The following is a 13,511-nucleotide window of genomic DNA, read 5'->3' as shown; positions in this document are numbered from 1 at the left end:
ACTCTCTTCTTTATTTATTTAACTATATCCTGAATATATTTTGCAGGAGGTTGGACTGGAACAGTGGTTCTCAACCTTTTTAATGCCTCGATCCCCAACCGGTCGTAAGTCAAGGACTACTCAACCGGTCGTAAGTCGAGGACTACTCAACTGGTGCAGCACCGTTTGCAGAATGGGACTTTTGGCGGGCTCAGCAGGGCAGAGACAGCCTGGACAATTCCTATTGGTTTTTGAAAGCCAATAGAATTAGACTCTATTCAAGAGAGTCTATTCTATTGGCTTTCAAAAGCCAATAGAATAAAAGGGAGTAGCACAGCTAAGGAAAAGGGGAAAAAAATGGTGGACTGCGTTGTTTGGCGACCCCCGTGAAATGGTCGTTCGACCCCAAATGGGGTCCTGACCCACAGGTTGAGAATCACTGGACTGGAAGAAAATAAGGATGGTTTTTGTTCTGTTTCCAGAGAAGAGGCATGGAGATGAAGCGGAGTAACAAAAACAGTCTTCCTTTATTTGCAATTCACCAACAGAACAGATGACAAAAATGGTGCAGGCCCTTTTATAGTCCCCTGGCAGGGACAGCGTCAGCCAATCATTCCACGGCATTCTCCCGCCTTGCACATGTGCACAACGGTGGAGACAGCCTGTCTGGTCCCGGGCAACCACGTGGTCTGCCTGGGCCCTTCTGCAGCTTCCTGAGCCTGCTGAGTCACTCAGCAGGTTCAGGACACAACACCCCTCCCCCCTTGGATTAAACAATAAGAACACACTTATTATTTGTACATCCATACATATATATACGTGTTCAATTGAGCATGTTGTTATTTTAAATACAGTTATGCCTGCTCACAGGCAACCCAAGATTTACATTTCTTTATTCCAACAATAATACATCACACTTTATAGTACCATAATTAAGGTGACCAACTGTCCTCCATTAGGGAGGATAGTCCTCCTTTTGTAAGTTCTGTCCTCCCTCGAAAAGTGTCCTCCTACATGTCCTCCTTTTCAATATTTGAAGACTAATCTGCAGGGCTTTTTTTCCCTCATACAACACTCAGAATGGCGTTCCGGCACCTTTTTTTGATGTTTTTTTTCAACTTTTGCATGAGCTGTGCTACTCCCCCTATTGGCTTTCAAAAGCCAATAGGAATTGCTGCTGAGCGCGCCAAAACACCCGGCCAGCAAACTTTGCACATGCAAGTTATCTACAGTGAAGGCGAATTGGCAGGAACTTTGCACCCCCTCCCTGCTACCCAACTACACCATCTCCTAGTTAGTCCCGAAGATACGTGGAGGAGACTAACTTCCATTTAGGGATGGAAAAATCAAAAAAGAGGAAATGCCATTTCAACGATAAATTGAATAAGGAATTTCCATTCATCACATCAAAGAAGGATAACATTGTTTTCTGCAATATTTGCAACAGAGAATTTTGTATTGCAGTTGGGGGCAGCTATTACGAAACACTTGACCACCAAGAAACATAAGCAATCATCAGATGCATCTGCTTCCAGTTGTAAAGTAACAAGTTTTTTAAAAACTTCAAAGTATTCTGAAGATGAAAAACAGTTAGCTGCAATGGAGGGAACATTTGCATTCCATACCATAATTCACAATCAAAGTTTTCGTAGTATGGATTGTACAATTAAATTATTGAAAAAGTTTCACGATGCTAAATTTTCATGCGCCAGGACAAAATGCGAGGCTATTATTTGTAACGGTTTTATCTGATGCATCCAATCATAATGAAACTAAATTGTATTCAGTACTAGTAAGATATTTTAATGTTACCAAGGGCATTCAAGTAAAAATTTTAAATTTAGAATCCATTGAGGGCAAAACTGTTGAAATTTGTCAAACCATCTATACAGAGTAATAAATGAAAACAATTTGAAATCCAAAGTTGTTGCACTAACAGCTGATAATACAAGCACAAATTTTGGTGGGCAAAGATGCAAAGAGGTGAATAATGTGTATGTAAAATTACAAGATTTACTCCAAAAGAAAATACTAGGAATAGGTTGCAATGCACATATTTTGTCAAATGCAATCAACACGGCGTCATGTGCCATGCCAATTGATGTAGCAGTAATAATAACTACAATTTATTTGTATTTTAGTTGTTTTACTGTTAGTGTGGCTACTTTAAAACAATTTTGTGAAGAAGCGAATGTTCAATACAAAAAACTTTTAGGATATTCAAAAGTTAGATGGCTTGCTCTAACACCTGCTATAGAGCATGTACTACAATTATTTGAGCCTCTCCATTCATATTTTTTAAATTTAGACAAATGTCCTAAAATCCTGGAATCGTTTTTCAATAATGAAATATCTGAGATATTAATGTATTTTGTACATAATCAAGCATCTATTTTTCACAAAACAATTCAAAAGATTGAAGGTGAACACATTTCAGCTACAGACATTAGTTTTATTTTGAATGACTTTATCCTTCAATATAAAACTCAATTTGAAGAAAAAATTCTTCCTTTAGTTATAAAAAGAAAATTGTCAGACTTAGAGGAATCAAATCCAGGCATAACGGAAAAGTTTATCAAAGAAGTGCAGAATTTTTACCAAACATGTTTTCAATATATCGAAGAATGGTCTGAAACAAACATCACAGGAAATAACATTTCCAATGGTGTTTTTGAATTCATTGCAAGTATATTGGACAAAAGTTGAATCTTGTGTTGAGTTTTTATCTAAAGAAATGCCAGACATTAAAATAGACGAAAATTGTCTCTTTGAAGAAAGACTGAATGTATTTTTAAATTCTGAAAAATTAATACAATGGGAAAATAAACACATTGAAACTGATAAAAGATGGGTGGAAATATTCAGCCATTTCAAAAATGAACATATTCCATGTGAAAATTTATTTATTCTTGTTCAATTTACATTGTGCTGCCCTGGAACTAATGCATCAGTTGAAAGGGTTTTTTCAATTTCTAATGATTTTTGGAAAAGTGAGAAATCGAGATTGAATGTTGATACTCTAGCTGCAGCACTTGCCATAAAATTCAATATGAAGGATATTTCTTGTTCAGATATTTCCAATATATTGTTAGAAGATGATACATTGACAAAAAATATTCATTCAATGGAAAAGTACTCATTTAAATAATAATTAACAGGCATGTAAGCATAATTACAATATAAAATGTTATTGTTACAAATGTTTTTATTATGCATTTATCATATTATAGTGTATTCTGTGTTATTGCTGCAATGAATAAAATGTTTCTTTTATTTACAATATTTTTTCTTCAATTTATTTGTGTCCTCCTTTTCATTGTAAGAAAGTTGGTCACTTTAATAAAGTATAACACCCTTCTTTTGAGTGTGTTCTGATTAATAGAGAACTACTAGGCTTCCCCCATACTTGACAGGAACTTCACATAGTCCTTTAAGTGTTTGGGTGGACCCTTGACCCGCTCTGACCTTCTTGGAGCCAGTGTGTATGCCTGGCCTGCCAGCTCGCTTGCCAGGCTGGGCAGACCAGGACTTTGGTGCCCCATAGAGCCAGGCAACCCCCCACGCTGCTGACTGGCTGGATCCTCTGAATCCAAACCAGAGTTCCTTAGGGGAGTGGAAGTCCCCAAGTCCAGTGTGGGGTAGAATTCCCCAAGCCCACAATGGACCCCTCTTGGGAGCACTGTCCCTCGAGCCCAAGACCAGCAGGTGGAGTGGCCTGAGAAGCCGATTGACAGCAATGTCCCAGTGACCCGATGTCTATGCCAGAGTCAGGAGCCGCCTCCATGGCAAAACCTCCTTCTGGAACATGTGCTGAAGCATGTGAAGGTCCACTTGGGTGGTCCACGATCATAATTGTGGTCCTCCTTCCCAAGAGCAGAGCCAGGAGCGGGAGTGTGGCTGGGAAGCCTCCAGCCCAGTTGGTCAATGTCTTGGATCACACGACCATCATCCAAGGCCACTTCGTAGGACAGCAGCCCAGAGAACTTGCATACCACTGCTGTTACCCAGAGATGTCCAGGGCCATAGTTCCTTGCCTAGACCTGATCACCCACCTGTAGTCTCCTAGGTTCCCGCAGCTGTGACACCTGTGAAGCCACCCGGTCTGGGTGCAACCTGTCCAGTTTCGTGATGAGGTGGCAACCCCAGCGGAGTTCTGCTGGGCTCTTCCCGGTGGCTGTGCAAGGTGTGGTGCGTTGGCAAAGAAGAAAGTCAGCTAACCTGTGATGCCAGCTGCCATGAGTGAGTCTTTTGAGAGCATCTTTGGTAGTGCGCACCATTCTCTCAGTCTGGCCATTGGAAGCTGGATGGAACAGTGCTGAAGTGGCGTGCTGGATCAAATTGGCCTCTAGAAAAGCCTGAAACTCAGAAGAAGTGAATTGGGGTCCGTTGTCGGAGACAAGGATGTCTGGAAGCCCATGGGAGGCGAAGATCCCTCTCAGCACCTGGATAGTCCTAGCAGTAGTAGTGGAGGAGACAGGAATGACCTCTAGCCCCTTGGAATGGCTGACCACGGGGAAAAGGAAGAATTGCCCCTGAAAGGGCCCAGCATAGTCAATATGAACCCTCAACCAAGGGGCATGTGTCTCCTCCCACCTATGTACAGGAGCCTGGGGCATTTCAGGCCTGGACTGTTGGCAAACAGTATACCTGTGGACTTGGGCCTCGATCTCTTTATCAAGCCCAGGCCACTAAAGATGGCTGCGTGCAAGCACCTTCATCTGGACAATTCCGGGATATCCCTCATGTAGAGAGAGCAAAACTCTAGTCCTCAATGAGGCTGGGATCACTACCCTGCTACCCCATAGGACACACCCTTTGAATGTGGAAAGCTCGTGCTTCCTTTGCCAGAAGCTCTGGAATTCTGCACCAGGGCACATGTCAGGCCATCCTGACAGCACCCATGTCAGCATGCGTGTTAGCATGTGATCAGTGGCAGTTTCAGCAGCCACATCCCTAGCATTGAGGGGAGACTCAGGCAATTCCTGAATGGAGAGAATGTGAAGAGCAGGAGCAGGATCTGCCTCTACCTGCTGTAGGGGTAATCTGTTGAGGCCATCTGCCTGGCCTATTTCTTTGTCTGGTTTTTGCACAGAGTGTAGTCATATGCTGACAAGAAAACTGACCATCTCAGTATTCTAGAAGATATTATGTGAGGGGTTTGTTTGTTTGTTGTAAACAAACCCAGCAGGGGCTTATGGTCTGTATAGACCGTGAGGTGGCGATCATATAAGAAGTCATGGAATTTCTTTATGCCAGCCACTATGGCTAAGGCTTCTCTGTCAATCTGCACATAATTATGCTCAGCTGATGAAAGAGTCCTGGAATAGTAGGCCACAGGGACTTGTGTCCCATCAGCCTTAAGGTGACTAAGCACAGCCCCAACCCCATACGGGGATGCATCAAAGGCTATCCACACAGGCAATTACTCATTGAAATGCGCTAAAACTGCATTTGAAGAGAGCAAGGCCTTGACCTCTGTGAAACTCCTTTCATGGACCTTAGTCCACTTCCATGGAGCCTGTTTGTCCAACAGCCAGTGTAATAGCTCAGCCACTGCAGCCTTGTGAGGTAGGAATGCATGATAGAAGTTTAATAGTCCCAGAAAAGCCTGAAGTTTGCTTTTGGACTTGGGACTTGAGGCCTGCTGAATTGCTTTGAGCTTCGATTCAGCAGGATGGATGCCTTCAGCATCAATACGGAACCCCAGAAATTCAGTGGAGGTAACTCCAATTTTACACTTATCTTGCTTCAGCTTCAGCCCCGCTTGGCAGAACCGCAGCAAGACAGCCCTCAGCCTTTCAGCTAGATTGACAGATCAAAGTAGGGGCAGACCCCAGGAATGCCACGGAGTGTTCGCTCCATCACACTTTGAAAAATGCCTGGGGCTATGTTAACCCCAAACTGCAAACTTTTTACTTTAAAGGCTCCCCAGTGCGTAACAATTGTTTGGGCCTCAGCTGTTGCCTCATCAAATGGCAACTGTTGATAGACCTGAGCCAAATCAAGCTTTGCAAAGATTAACCCCCCCCCCCCGAGGGCTCACCACAGGCACCGGGTAGGCATGCTGCCTCAATGCTTTGTTAAGTGTACATTTATAGTCCGCACAGATCCGGACTTCACCATTGGCTTCAGTGGCGTGACTATGGGGGTTTCCCATGGACGGCAGTCCATGGGTTCTAAGATGCCCTGCTGGAGCAGCTTGTCCAGTTCTGCATCTATTTTGTTTTTCAGAGCAAAAGGCACCCTTCAAGGCTTGATCCTGATGGGTGTGATAGCTGGGTCTAAGCATAAAGCAATGGGAGGCCCCTTGTACGAGCCAAGCTCTGAACTGAACACATCAGCAAACTCCTTGCAAACTTCTCCAAGGCCTGACGTTTGCAGACTATGAAGTCCAGTCACTTGAATCCCAAGGGCCTCGAACCAATCAAGTCCAATAAGACTCGTCCGATCACCCCCAACTACCACCACATCTAGCAACCCTTCAAAATCCTTACACTGCATGTTGAGTGTGACTTCCCCCTTCATGACTCTGGAATTCTGGAAGTCAGTGAGGATTAAATTGGATGACCTGAGTAACTCGTAGGCCACTTCTACTGGAAATCTTTTTGAAAGTGTCTAGGGAAATGATCGATAAAGCGGACCCTGTGTCCAACTCCATCGAGAGGAAAACCCCCTGCAACTTCACGTCAATGTGAAGCTTTTTCCTAAGTGGCCTATGTGCCCCCGTTTTGAAAATGCTCCTGCGCGATGTGCAGAAACCCACCCAGTGTTGGCTGGGGACCTGGTACCTTTCTGAAGCAATTCTTCCAAAGACTGGTCCTTCTGGTGATCCAAACAGATGGAGGCAATGTGGCCTTGCCAGCCACATGCCTGGCAAATGGCGGAGCGGAAGTGGCAGTCGGAGCACTTGTGGTGTCCTCCACATCCGAAACACCGAGGGAATGAAGTTGCCTTTTCAGGACACTCCTTAGGCCTCCTCTCTGCTGCCTGCTGAAGTCTGTCCACTTCCTCTTCTGGATCCTATTCGGATTCCTTCTGGGGGACCTCTTGATGGATGGAGACTGCCGCTGGAGGGCTCCTGGCGAGCCGCAAAGCCTTCACAGTGCCACTCGCTGCTTCTTCAGTTGCAATCTCTCTCAAGGCATCTTGGAAAGAGACATCTTTGGTGAAGATCTTCTGCTACAGCTCACGACTTCTTAGTACACAAACTAAACGATCCCGCAGCCTCTGTTCCAGGTCCTTGAATTCGCATGGCCTAGCTGCTTGTTGGAGCGCAACAATAAAGTCCGCAGCAGACTCACCAGGCCTCTGGTCCCTCTGCTCAAATGCATGTCGCCATGCAATCACTGAGAGCTTGGGTTTGAAGTGTTCTCGTAGCATCTTCTTCAATTCAGCATAACCAATTGATTCTAGTGGTGCTGGGGTGACCAGATTCTCAGCTATATCGAAAGTCTTTTGCCCACAGACACACAGTAAAGTAGCAGCTTTGATGCCATCTTCCCTCACTTGGTTTACTCGGAAGTAATTCTCCACCTGAGCCACATAGGAATTCCAGCGTTCTGGATGTGATGTATCAAATTCCGAGAGACGGCCGATTTTGGACATTGTTGGTGCTCTGGAGCTTCGTCAACGCCTCTAGCTGCAAGGTTTGAGAAAGGTCCTTCTTGCTGAGCTCACCTCCAGCATTCTCATACTGACAGGCAGAGTCGCAATCTCCAAACGCCGAACTTCCCAGCGCTTCAGGCCTCTCTTTGTGAGTCAGCCCAGCTTTTTCTTTGTTGTTTTCCTTGCAGGGATCCCACCTTCATCGCCAATGTTCTGTTTCCAGAGAAGAGGCAGGGAGACGAAGCGGAGTAACAAAAACAGTCTTCCTTTATTTGCAATTCACCAACAGAACAGAGAACAAAAATGGCGCAGGGCCTTTTATATTCCCCTGGCAGGGACAGCATCAGCCAATCATTCCACAGCATTCTCCCGCCTTGAGCACGCACACAAGGCTGGAGACAGCCTGTCTGGTCCTGGGCAACCACGTGGTCTGCCTGGGCCCTTCTGCAGCTTCCTGAGCCTGCTGAGTCACTCAGCAGGCCCAGGACATAACAGTTTTAAAACTAATGGAAGAAACATCAATAACCCGGACTAATGACACTACTGTAATATGTGAAAATGCAAATGTTCTGCAAGCTCTAGTTATAAAACTCAAGAACCATAGTGAAAAAATGGAAAATATGAAAGTGACCAAAATAATGAAAACAGCTATAGGCTTAACTGTTAGGATCGATCATTAATAATGAACTAAAGTATACCAATCAAAATCAATCAAAAATACACCACAACTACCACTTAACTGGGTAGAAATGAAAACCTTAGAAAAAAATTCAAATGCCATGATCTGATTATAACTGCAAAATCAAAACTGGGCAGACAAATGTTTTCTTGTGACACTTTATGGAAGCAAAAGTTCAACTTGGAAGGAATAAGGCAGAAAGTACTGACACTTTTGAACTTCAGTATTACTAAGTTTCCTGGAAATACCACAGAGAGCCAAGGAAACAAACAAACCAATCACAGAATAAACCAATTCAGAGTTCTCACGAGGCACAAATGACCAGGGTCAAGTTACCATACTTTGGACAGGTATGTGAAGAGTAACTCTTGAGTAGTCTAGAGAAAGGTGGAACAAGAAGAGGACAACCAGCAGCAATAGGGATGGACTCAACTATAGCAGTGACGGTACCCCATTGGAAGGTTAAAGGCTGGGGACAGATCATCTTGGAGAAATTTCATCTAATGCAGCGGTTCTCAACGTTTGTGTGACGGCGACCCCCGTCACACAAACGTTATGGGCATGCGCAGCGTGGCGTGCATGGGGGCGGGCCCCCGCACACGGCGCGCATGCGCGGTGCCGCCCCCGGAGGCGCGGCGCCGCCCCCCATGCGCGGCACGCATGCGTGGCACCGCCCCCCGGAGGCGCGCCGCCGCCCCCATGCACAGCGCGCGTGCGCGACGCGCCCCCGGAGGCAACAAAATGGCGGATCGCCACGTTTGGCGACCCCACAAAAGAGGTCGATCGACCCCAAATGGGGTCGCGACCCATAGGTTGAGAACCGCTGATCTAATGACTATGTGGTCACCAAGAGTTGATCTCTCCCTTCCTCCCTCCCTCCCTCCCTCCCTCTTCCCCTCCCTCTATTTCTTTTTCTTTCACTTTGTCTCTCTCACTCATTCTCCCTCTCTCCATGTCTAGGTACAGATCATTCTTTCTAAAGTTTTATTGGATCACAGGTTAAAAATTGAAGAACTTTTTTTTATTTAGGAACCGTGTAGCCAGAGACAGAGTTCAATAATTAGGCAGAGTAAGGAGATGATCAGCAAATATTGTTAAAGGGACCCACTCTCCTAATCTGATTCCTAAAAAAAGATTTAAATGGTTCTTTGAGCTAAACCAGGGGTGCCAAACTGCCAGCCCGTGGGCCGGTTTCATTATACCAAAGCTGCACCCACCCCATTGCTGGCAATGCAAAAAGAGTTACGATACATCGCAACACTTCATGTAACGTGGTGAGTTTGGCACCTGTGAACTAAACCATAAACCTTAACTTAATCTGTGTTTTTAACTAAATACCTTGATGTTGATAAATATATCAACAAGAAGTTTGACTACAGTGATTAGCCTTATCAATGCCACCAGACATGGCTTATTCCGATTAATCAACCCAGTGACATGTCCCCTTGGAATACTTTTTTTTTTTACTTCTTCTCATACTGACATCTTCTCCAAATGCCACTTTGTTATTCAGCAAATGAAGCGTACAATGACCCTTGCTTTTCTCCCTACTTATTTTCATCATCCAGCCATTGCAATAAATTTTGATGGCCAAGACTCAATTTCAAAACATTTTCCTTCTTCCTTTTATTTCACATGGCTATCTTTGTGCTTCTTTTAACAGATGTTTTACTCCTTATTTTTTATCCTAAATTTCTCCAGATACAATTAAAAATCATTGATGCTGTTGCTTTTTGCTCCCCCCCCCCGCCAAAAAACCCGTATTATAACTTTTTTACTGAAACAGAATATTGTAATTGAGGCAACTAGATATTTCACCAAGACATACATACCCAAAGCACTTCTGGACACTTTACCAGAAGTGTCCTTGAGTAAAACCCATGAACATATCTGGTAACAGCCAATATATTTTTGCTTGATACGTACTGATATACATTTGCTTCCAGGTAGTTCCTACTATTAGCAGACTTGGCTAATAAACTTGGCCAGTTCCATCTATATTTTAATTCCAGTTATTTGAGAATATGAATGTTGGTTTGTTTCCCTCATAACTAGTTACAGTTATAAGTCATGGGTAATTCTAAACAAATAATGTATTGGACTGTCTAGAATATTAGTCATATTCCCAAATAGGATGAAATAGAAATAAGGGAGTACTGTATAACACTTTGGTTATAACATAGCAATATGTGTAGCTATGTGTGCACTCTCAGTATGTATTTAGTTTTGTCCCTTCATAATTTTGATGCCTTTTCCACCTGCTTCCCAAATTTCAGTTAAATCCTAATGGAACATATATAAGAAATAATGCCTCCTAGGAATTTTCCAAATTAGGAAGTATGCACAGTTAAAAATGTGCAAAATGATAAAGAGATATACAGTACTGAAAAACAGCACTTTCAATAATTTAATTTACTTAAAATTGGCATCCTCAGAAAAGATTCTGCAGAATCCCAAGGATGGGTTAAAACAAGAACATAAGTGGTACCAAACTTTCAGGATACAGGAAAACAGATTTTAATACAGTTTTCTTTTTTAAAAAAAATCTTGAAAATATGATCTAAATGCCCAGAATTTCCTCATGTTTTCAGAATGGATTTTCACCTAAGGGAAAAAGTAAGGGAGACTTTTGTATCTTTAATATCATTTACCTAAAATCTAGTGACTCTCTGAGTTCATTTATTGCACTAAACCACGGTTTGCTGAATAAGAGACACACAGAAATATATAAATATGTTGAAGTCTTACCAGGCACTTCGGAGGGATTTTGTTTCTTTTCCATATTTCTGCTTTCTGTTTTAAATTCTGGATATTTGGTTATCTTTTCCTGCTTTTCTGTGCTTGTGTTAAGATTAGTAATACTAGAGTGTTGTAAAACAGGTTTTCTTGGCAGTGGAGGTTTTGTGCTACCCTGTTCAGAGGATTTTAATTTAGTTTTGAAACTTTCATTGGACAAATCAGTAACATTTCCATCCATTATCTTCCTGATTTCTCCTTTTTCAACTTTCAGTGAAGATAAAGTCACTTCCCCTTTTACTAAATTAAGTTCAGCATTATCTCCTTTACATTCCTTTGATTCCTGTCCAATGTCTCTGTATTTCAGTAACAAAGATGTGGACCTAAGTTTGACTTGGAAGGGATTTTGGCCTTCAGAGCTTGAATGGCTTGGACTTGACAGCTGCAAAAGATTACCAAAAGAGTTGCTTAATACTGGGTTTGAATCCAAAGGCTGTAAGGCAAAAGTCTTTGAGTCTAATGCTCTACCAGGAATATCAGATTCTGACTCTAATGAAGATTTCTGTTTATTAATGCATCTATTTTTCTCTTGTGAAGAATTCATCTCAACATCCTTCTTTGTCTTTTCACCATTTATGGAAAAATTTACCTGCATGGCAAGAGGCTTCTCATGCTCTGAAGCATCCTTCGTGTTCAGGCTGTTAGATCTAGATCTCCACCGCGCTGATGACACTGAAAACTTTCTCAACCCACAAAGGTCATTGGTTTCTTTCTCTGCTTTCCCTCCCAATATACCATCAGATATAGCTGGGAGATGGTCTTCATCATTAGATTCCAGTTTCTCTTGAGTTGCTTTCATTTTGCCTTGACTCAAAGAAGGTCTCTCTTCCAGTGAAGAGTTTCTGCATGAAGCCAGAGAAATACTACTATTCTCTGAATGGAGTAAATTTGGAAGCTGGGAAGGATTTGTGGATAAAGAAATGTTAGAATTGGTCAATAAAGATGTTCTCTGTGTAGCTTCCTTATTAGAAACACTTTCCAAAGGTTCCTTAGCACCTTTCAATGATTTTTTATCTGATACATCTGATTCAGCAATCACATATTTTTGGGCAGGGATATTTTTAGTAGTTCTCATGTCACTTTTGGATAGAATACAAGAAATCTGTTTATTTTCTTGGTTTAAAACACTTAAGGGCACGTTACTTAAATTCTTAGGAGATATCTCTAAAGTTTCACAGTCGCCTTTGTTATACTGTGGAGCAATATTTTCTTTCGGGTCAGAAGCTGAAGATTGCCTTACAGTATATACTAATCCCTTGACAGATTCACTGCCCTCTGAAGGGTTCTCATAGCAATGTGAGTCCATCAGAGAAGTGGAGTGTGATGTGTAAGTCTTTTCATCTGGGTGACTTAAATTAGACTGAAGCTCGGAGGAAACCATATTGAACAAAGCTGCATTGTCAGTCAGTTCCTGTGGACTGGAAATCGCACCTTTGTAGGACTCTTCAACCATCACTTCTTTCCCAACACTTTCATCTTCCTCAAGAGTGCAGATCATGTCTTTCTGAGACTCAGATAATTTCTTCTGCAAGAAACAAAAAGAGCTTGCACCTTTTCTCTACATCACAGCAGTACTTTTTAAAAAGATTAGTGACTCCTAAGATGGAAGTATCATTGACAATAAAAACTTTTAGCAACCTAAATTAAAAGAGCTTATTGTGGAATTTTGTGATTTTACTCACTTCAACAGTATGAAATATTTTCAAAAGGTAGTGGTGCATGTGATGAAATTCACAAGGCACATATATAAGAGTGGTCACTATTTTCCTATGATTTTAATTACAGTTCCCTCTGAACCAGTTCCCATTGCATTTCACTGTTCAGATGAACCATGAGTTCGTATGCTAATAAATACAGTAATCATTAAGATGTACAAATTTTGTTGTTCTGATTGCAAAGATTAAGACAGTCATCATTTGGAAATTGTTATAATTCAGAAAAGCCACCCTACCATCCAGGAAACAACCCTCTGTTGATTTATCTCTTAAAAAGTTATACATCCATTTTTTTCTTGTATCTACCTGGAATATATAATTTTTTCATTACTAATTAGGAATCATTATACAATAAATGGAAGAGAAATACTGTCAGTCTCTTATTTTCTTTCTATCTTTAACAACTAAATAGTAGGACTGTGTAAAAAAGGACATTTGGAAGTACCTCTGAACCTTTAAAATAGCTTTATCTTTAAACATAAGAGAATATTTGTAGCTCAGGGTTTAATTGTAGAATCCTTGGTGATCTCTGAGCTTGGTTGTTTGCTTGCATATGTTTCATTACTTGACTAGATAACATCATCAGTGAGAGTGAATGTTCTAGCACTACCTAGGTGGGTAATGAAATATCTACAAGTAATCGAGCAAGCTTTGTCCAAGCTGAAGTACAGTAGCTGCTTCAGAAGCTATTTCCATATTCTTTGTATGATTTGCATGGAATGGTCCTACTGAATACC

At 42.1% G+C, this 13,511-nt stretch overlaps 1 protein-coding gene across 4 annotated transcripts in view; it reads right to left on the bottom strand.

The window, feature by feature from the left end:
• CRACDL (CRACD like) overlaps positions 1-13,511 on the bottom strand; it is a 91,494-nt gene that overhangs the window by 23,660 nt on the left and 54,323 nt on the right. For 3 of the 4 annotated variants that reach the window (XM_039340598.1, XM_039340600.1, XM_039340599.1), the window contains exon 9: positions 11,012-12,584. In XM_039340598.1, coding sequence (XP_039196532.1) covers positions 11,012-12,584 — 1,573 coding nt within the window. The remainder of the gene's footprint in view (positions 1-11,011; positions 12,585-13,511) is intronic. The other variant, XM_039340602.1, reaches the window with a different exon arrangement.

This window comes from Crotalus tigris, unplaced genomic scaffold, assembly GCF_016545835.1.
Source record: "Crotalus tigris isolate CLP2741 ecotype Arizona unplaced genomic scaffold, ASM1654583v1 scf7180000017753.6788120, whole genome shotgun sequence".
NCBI lineage: Eukaryota > Metazoa > Chordata > Lepidosauria > Squamata > Viperidae > Crotalus > Crotalus tigris.
The sequence above is the reverse complement of the archived record's forward strand: the minus strand, read 5'-3'. Positions and strand labels throughout refer to the sequence as shown.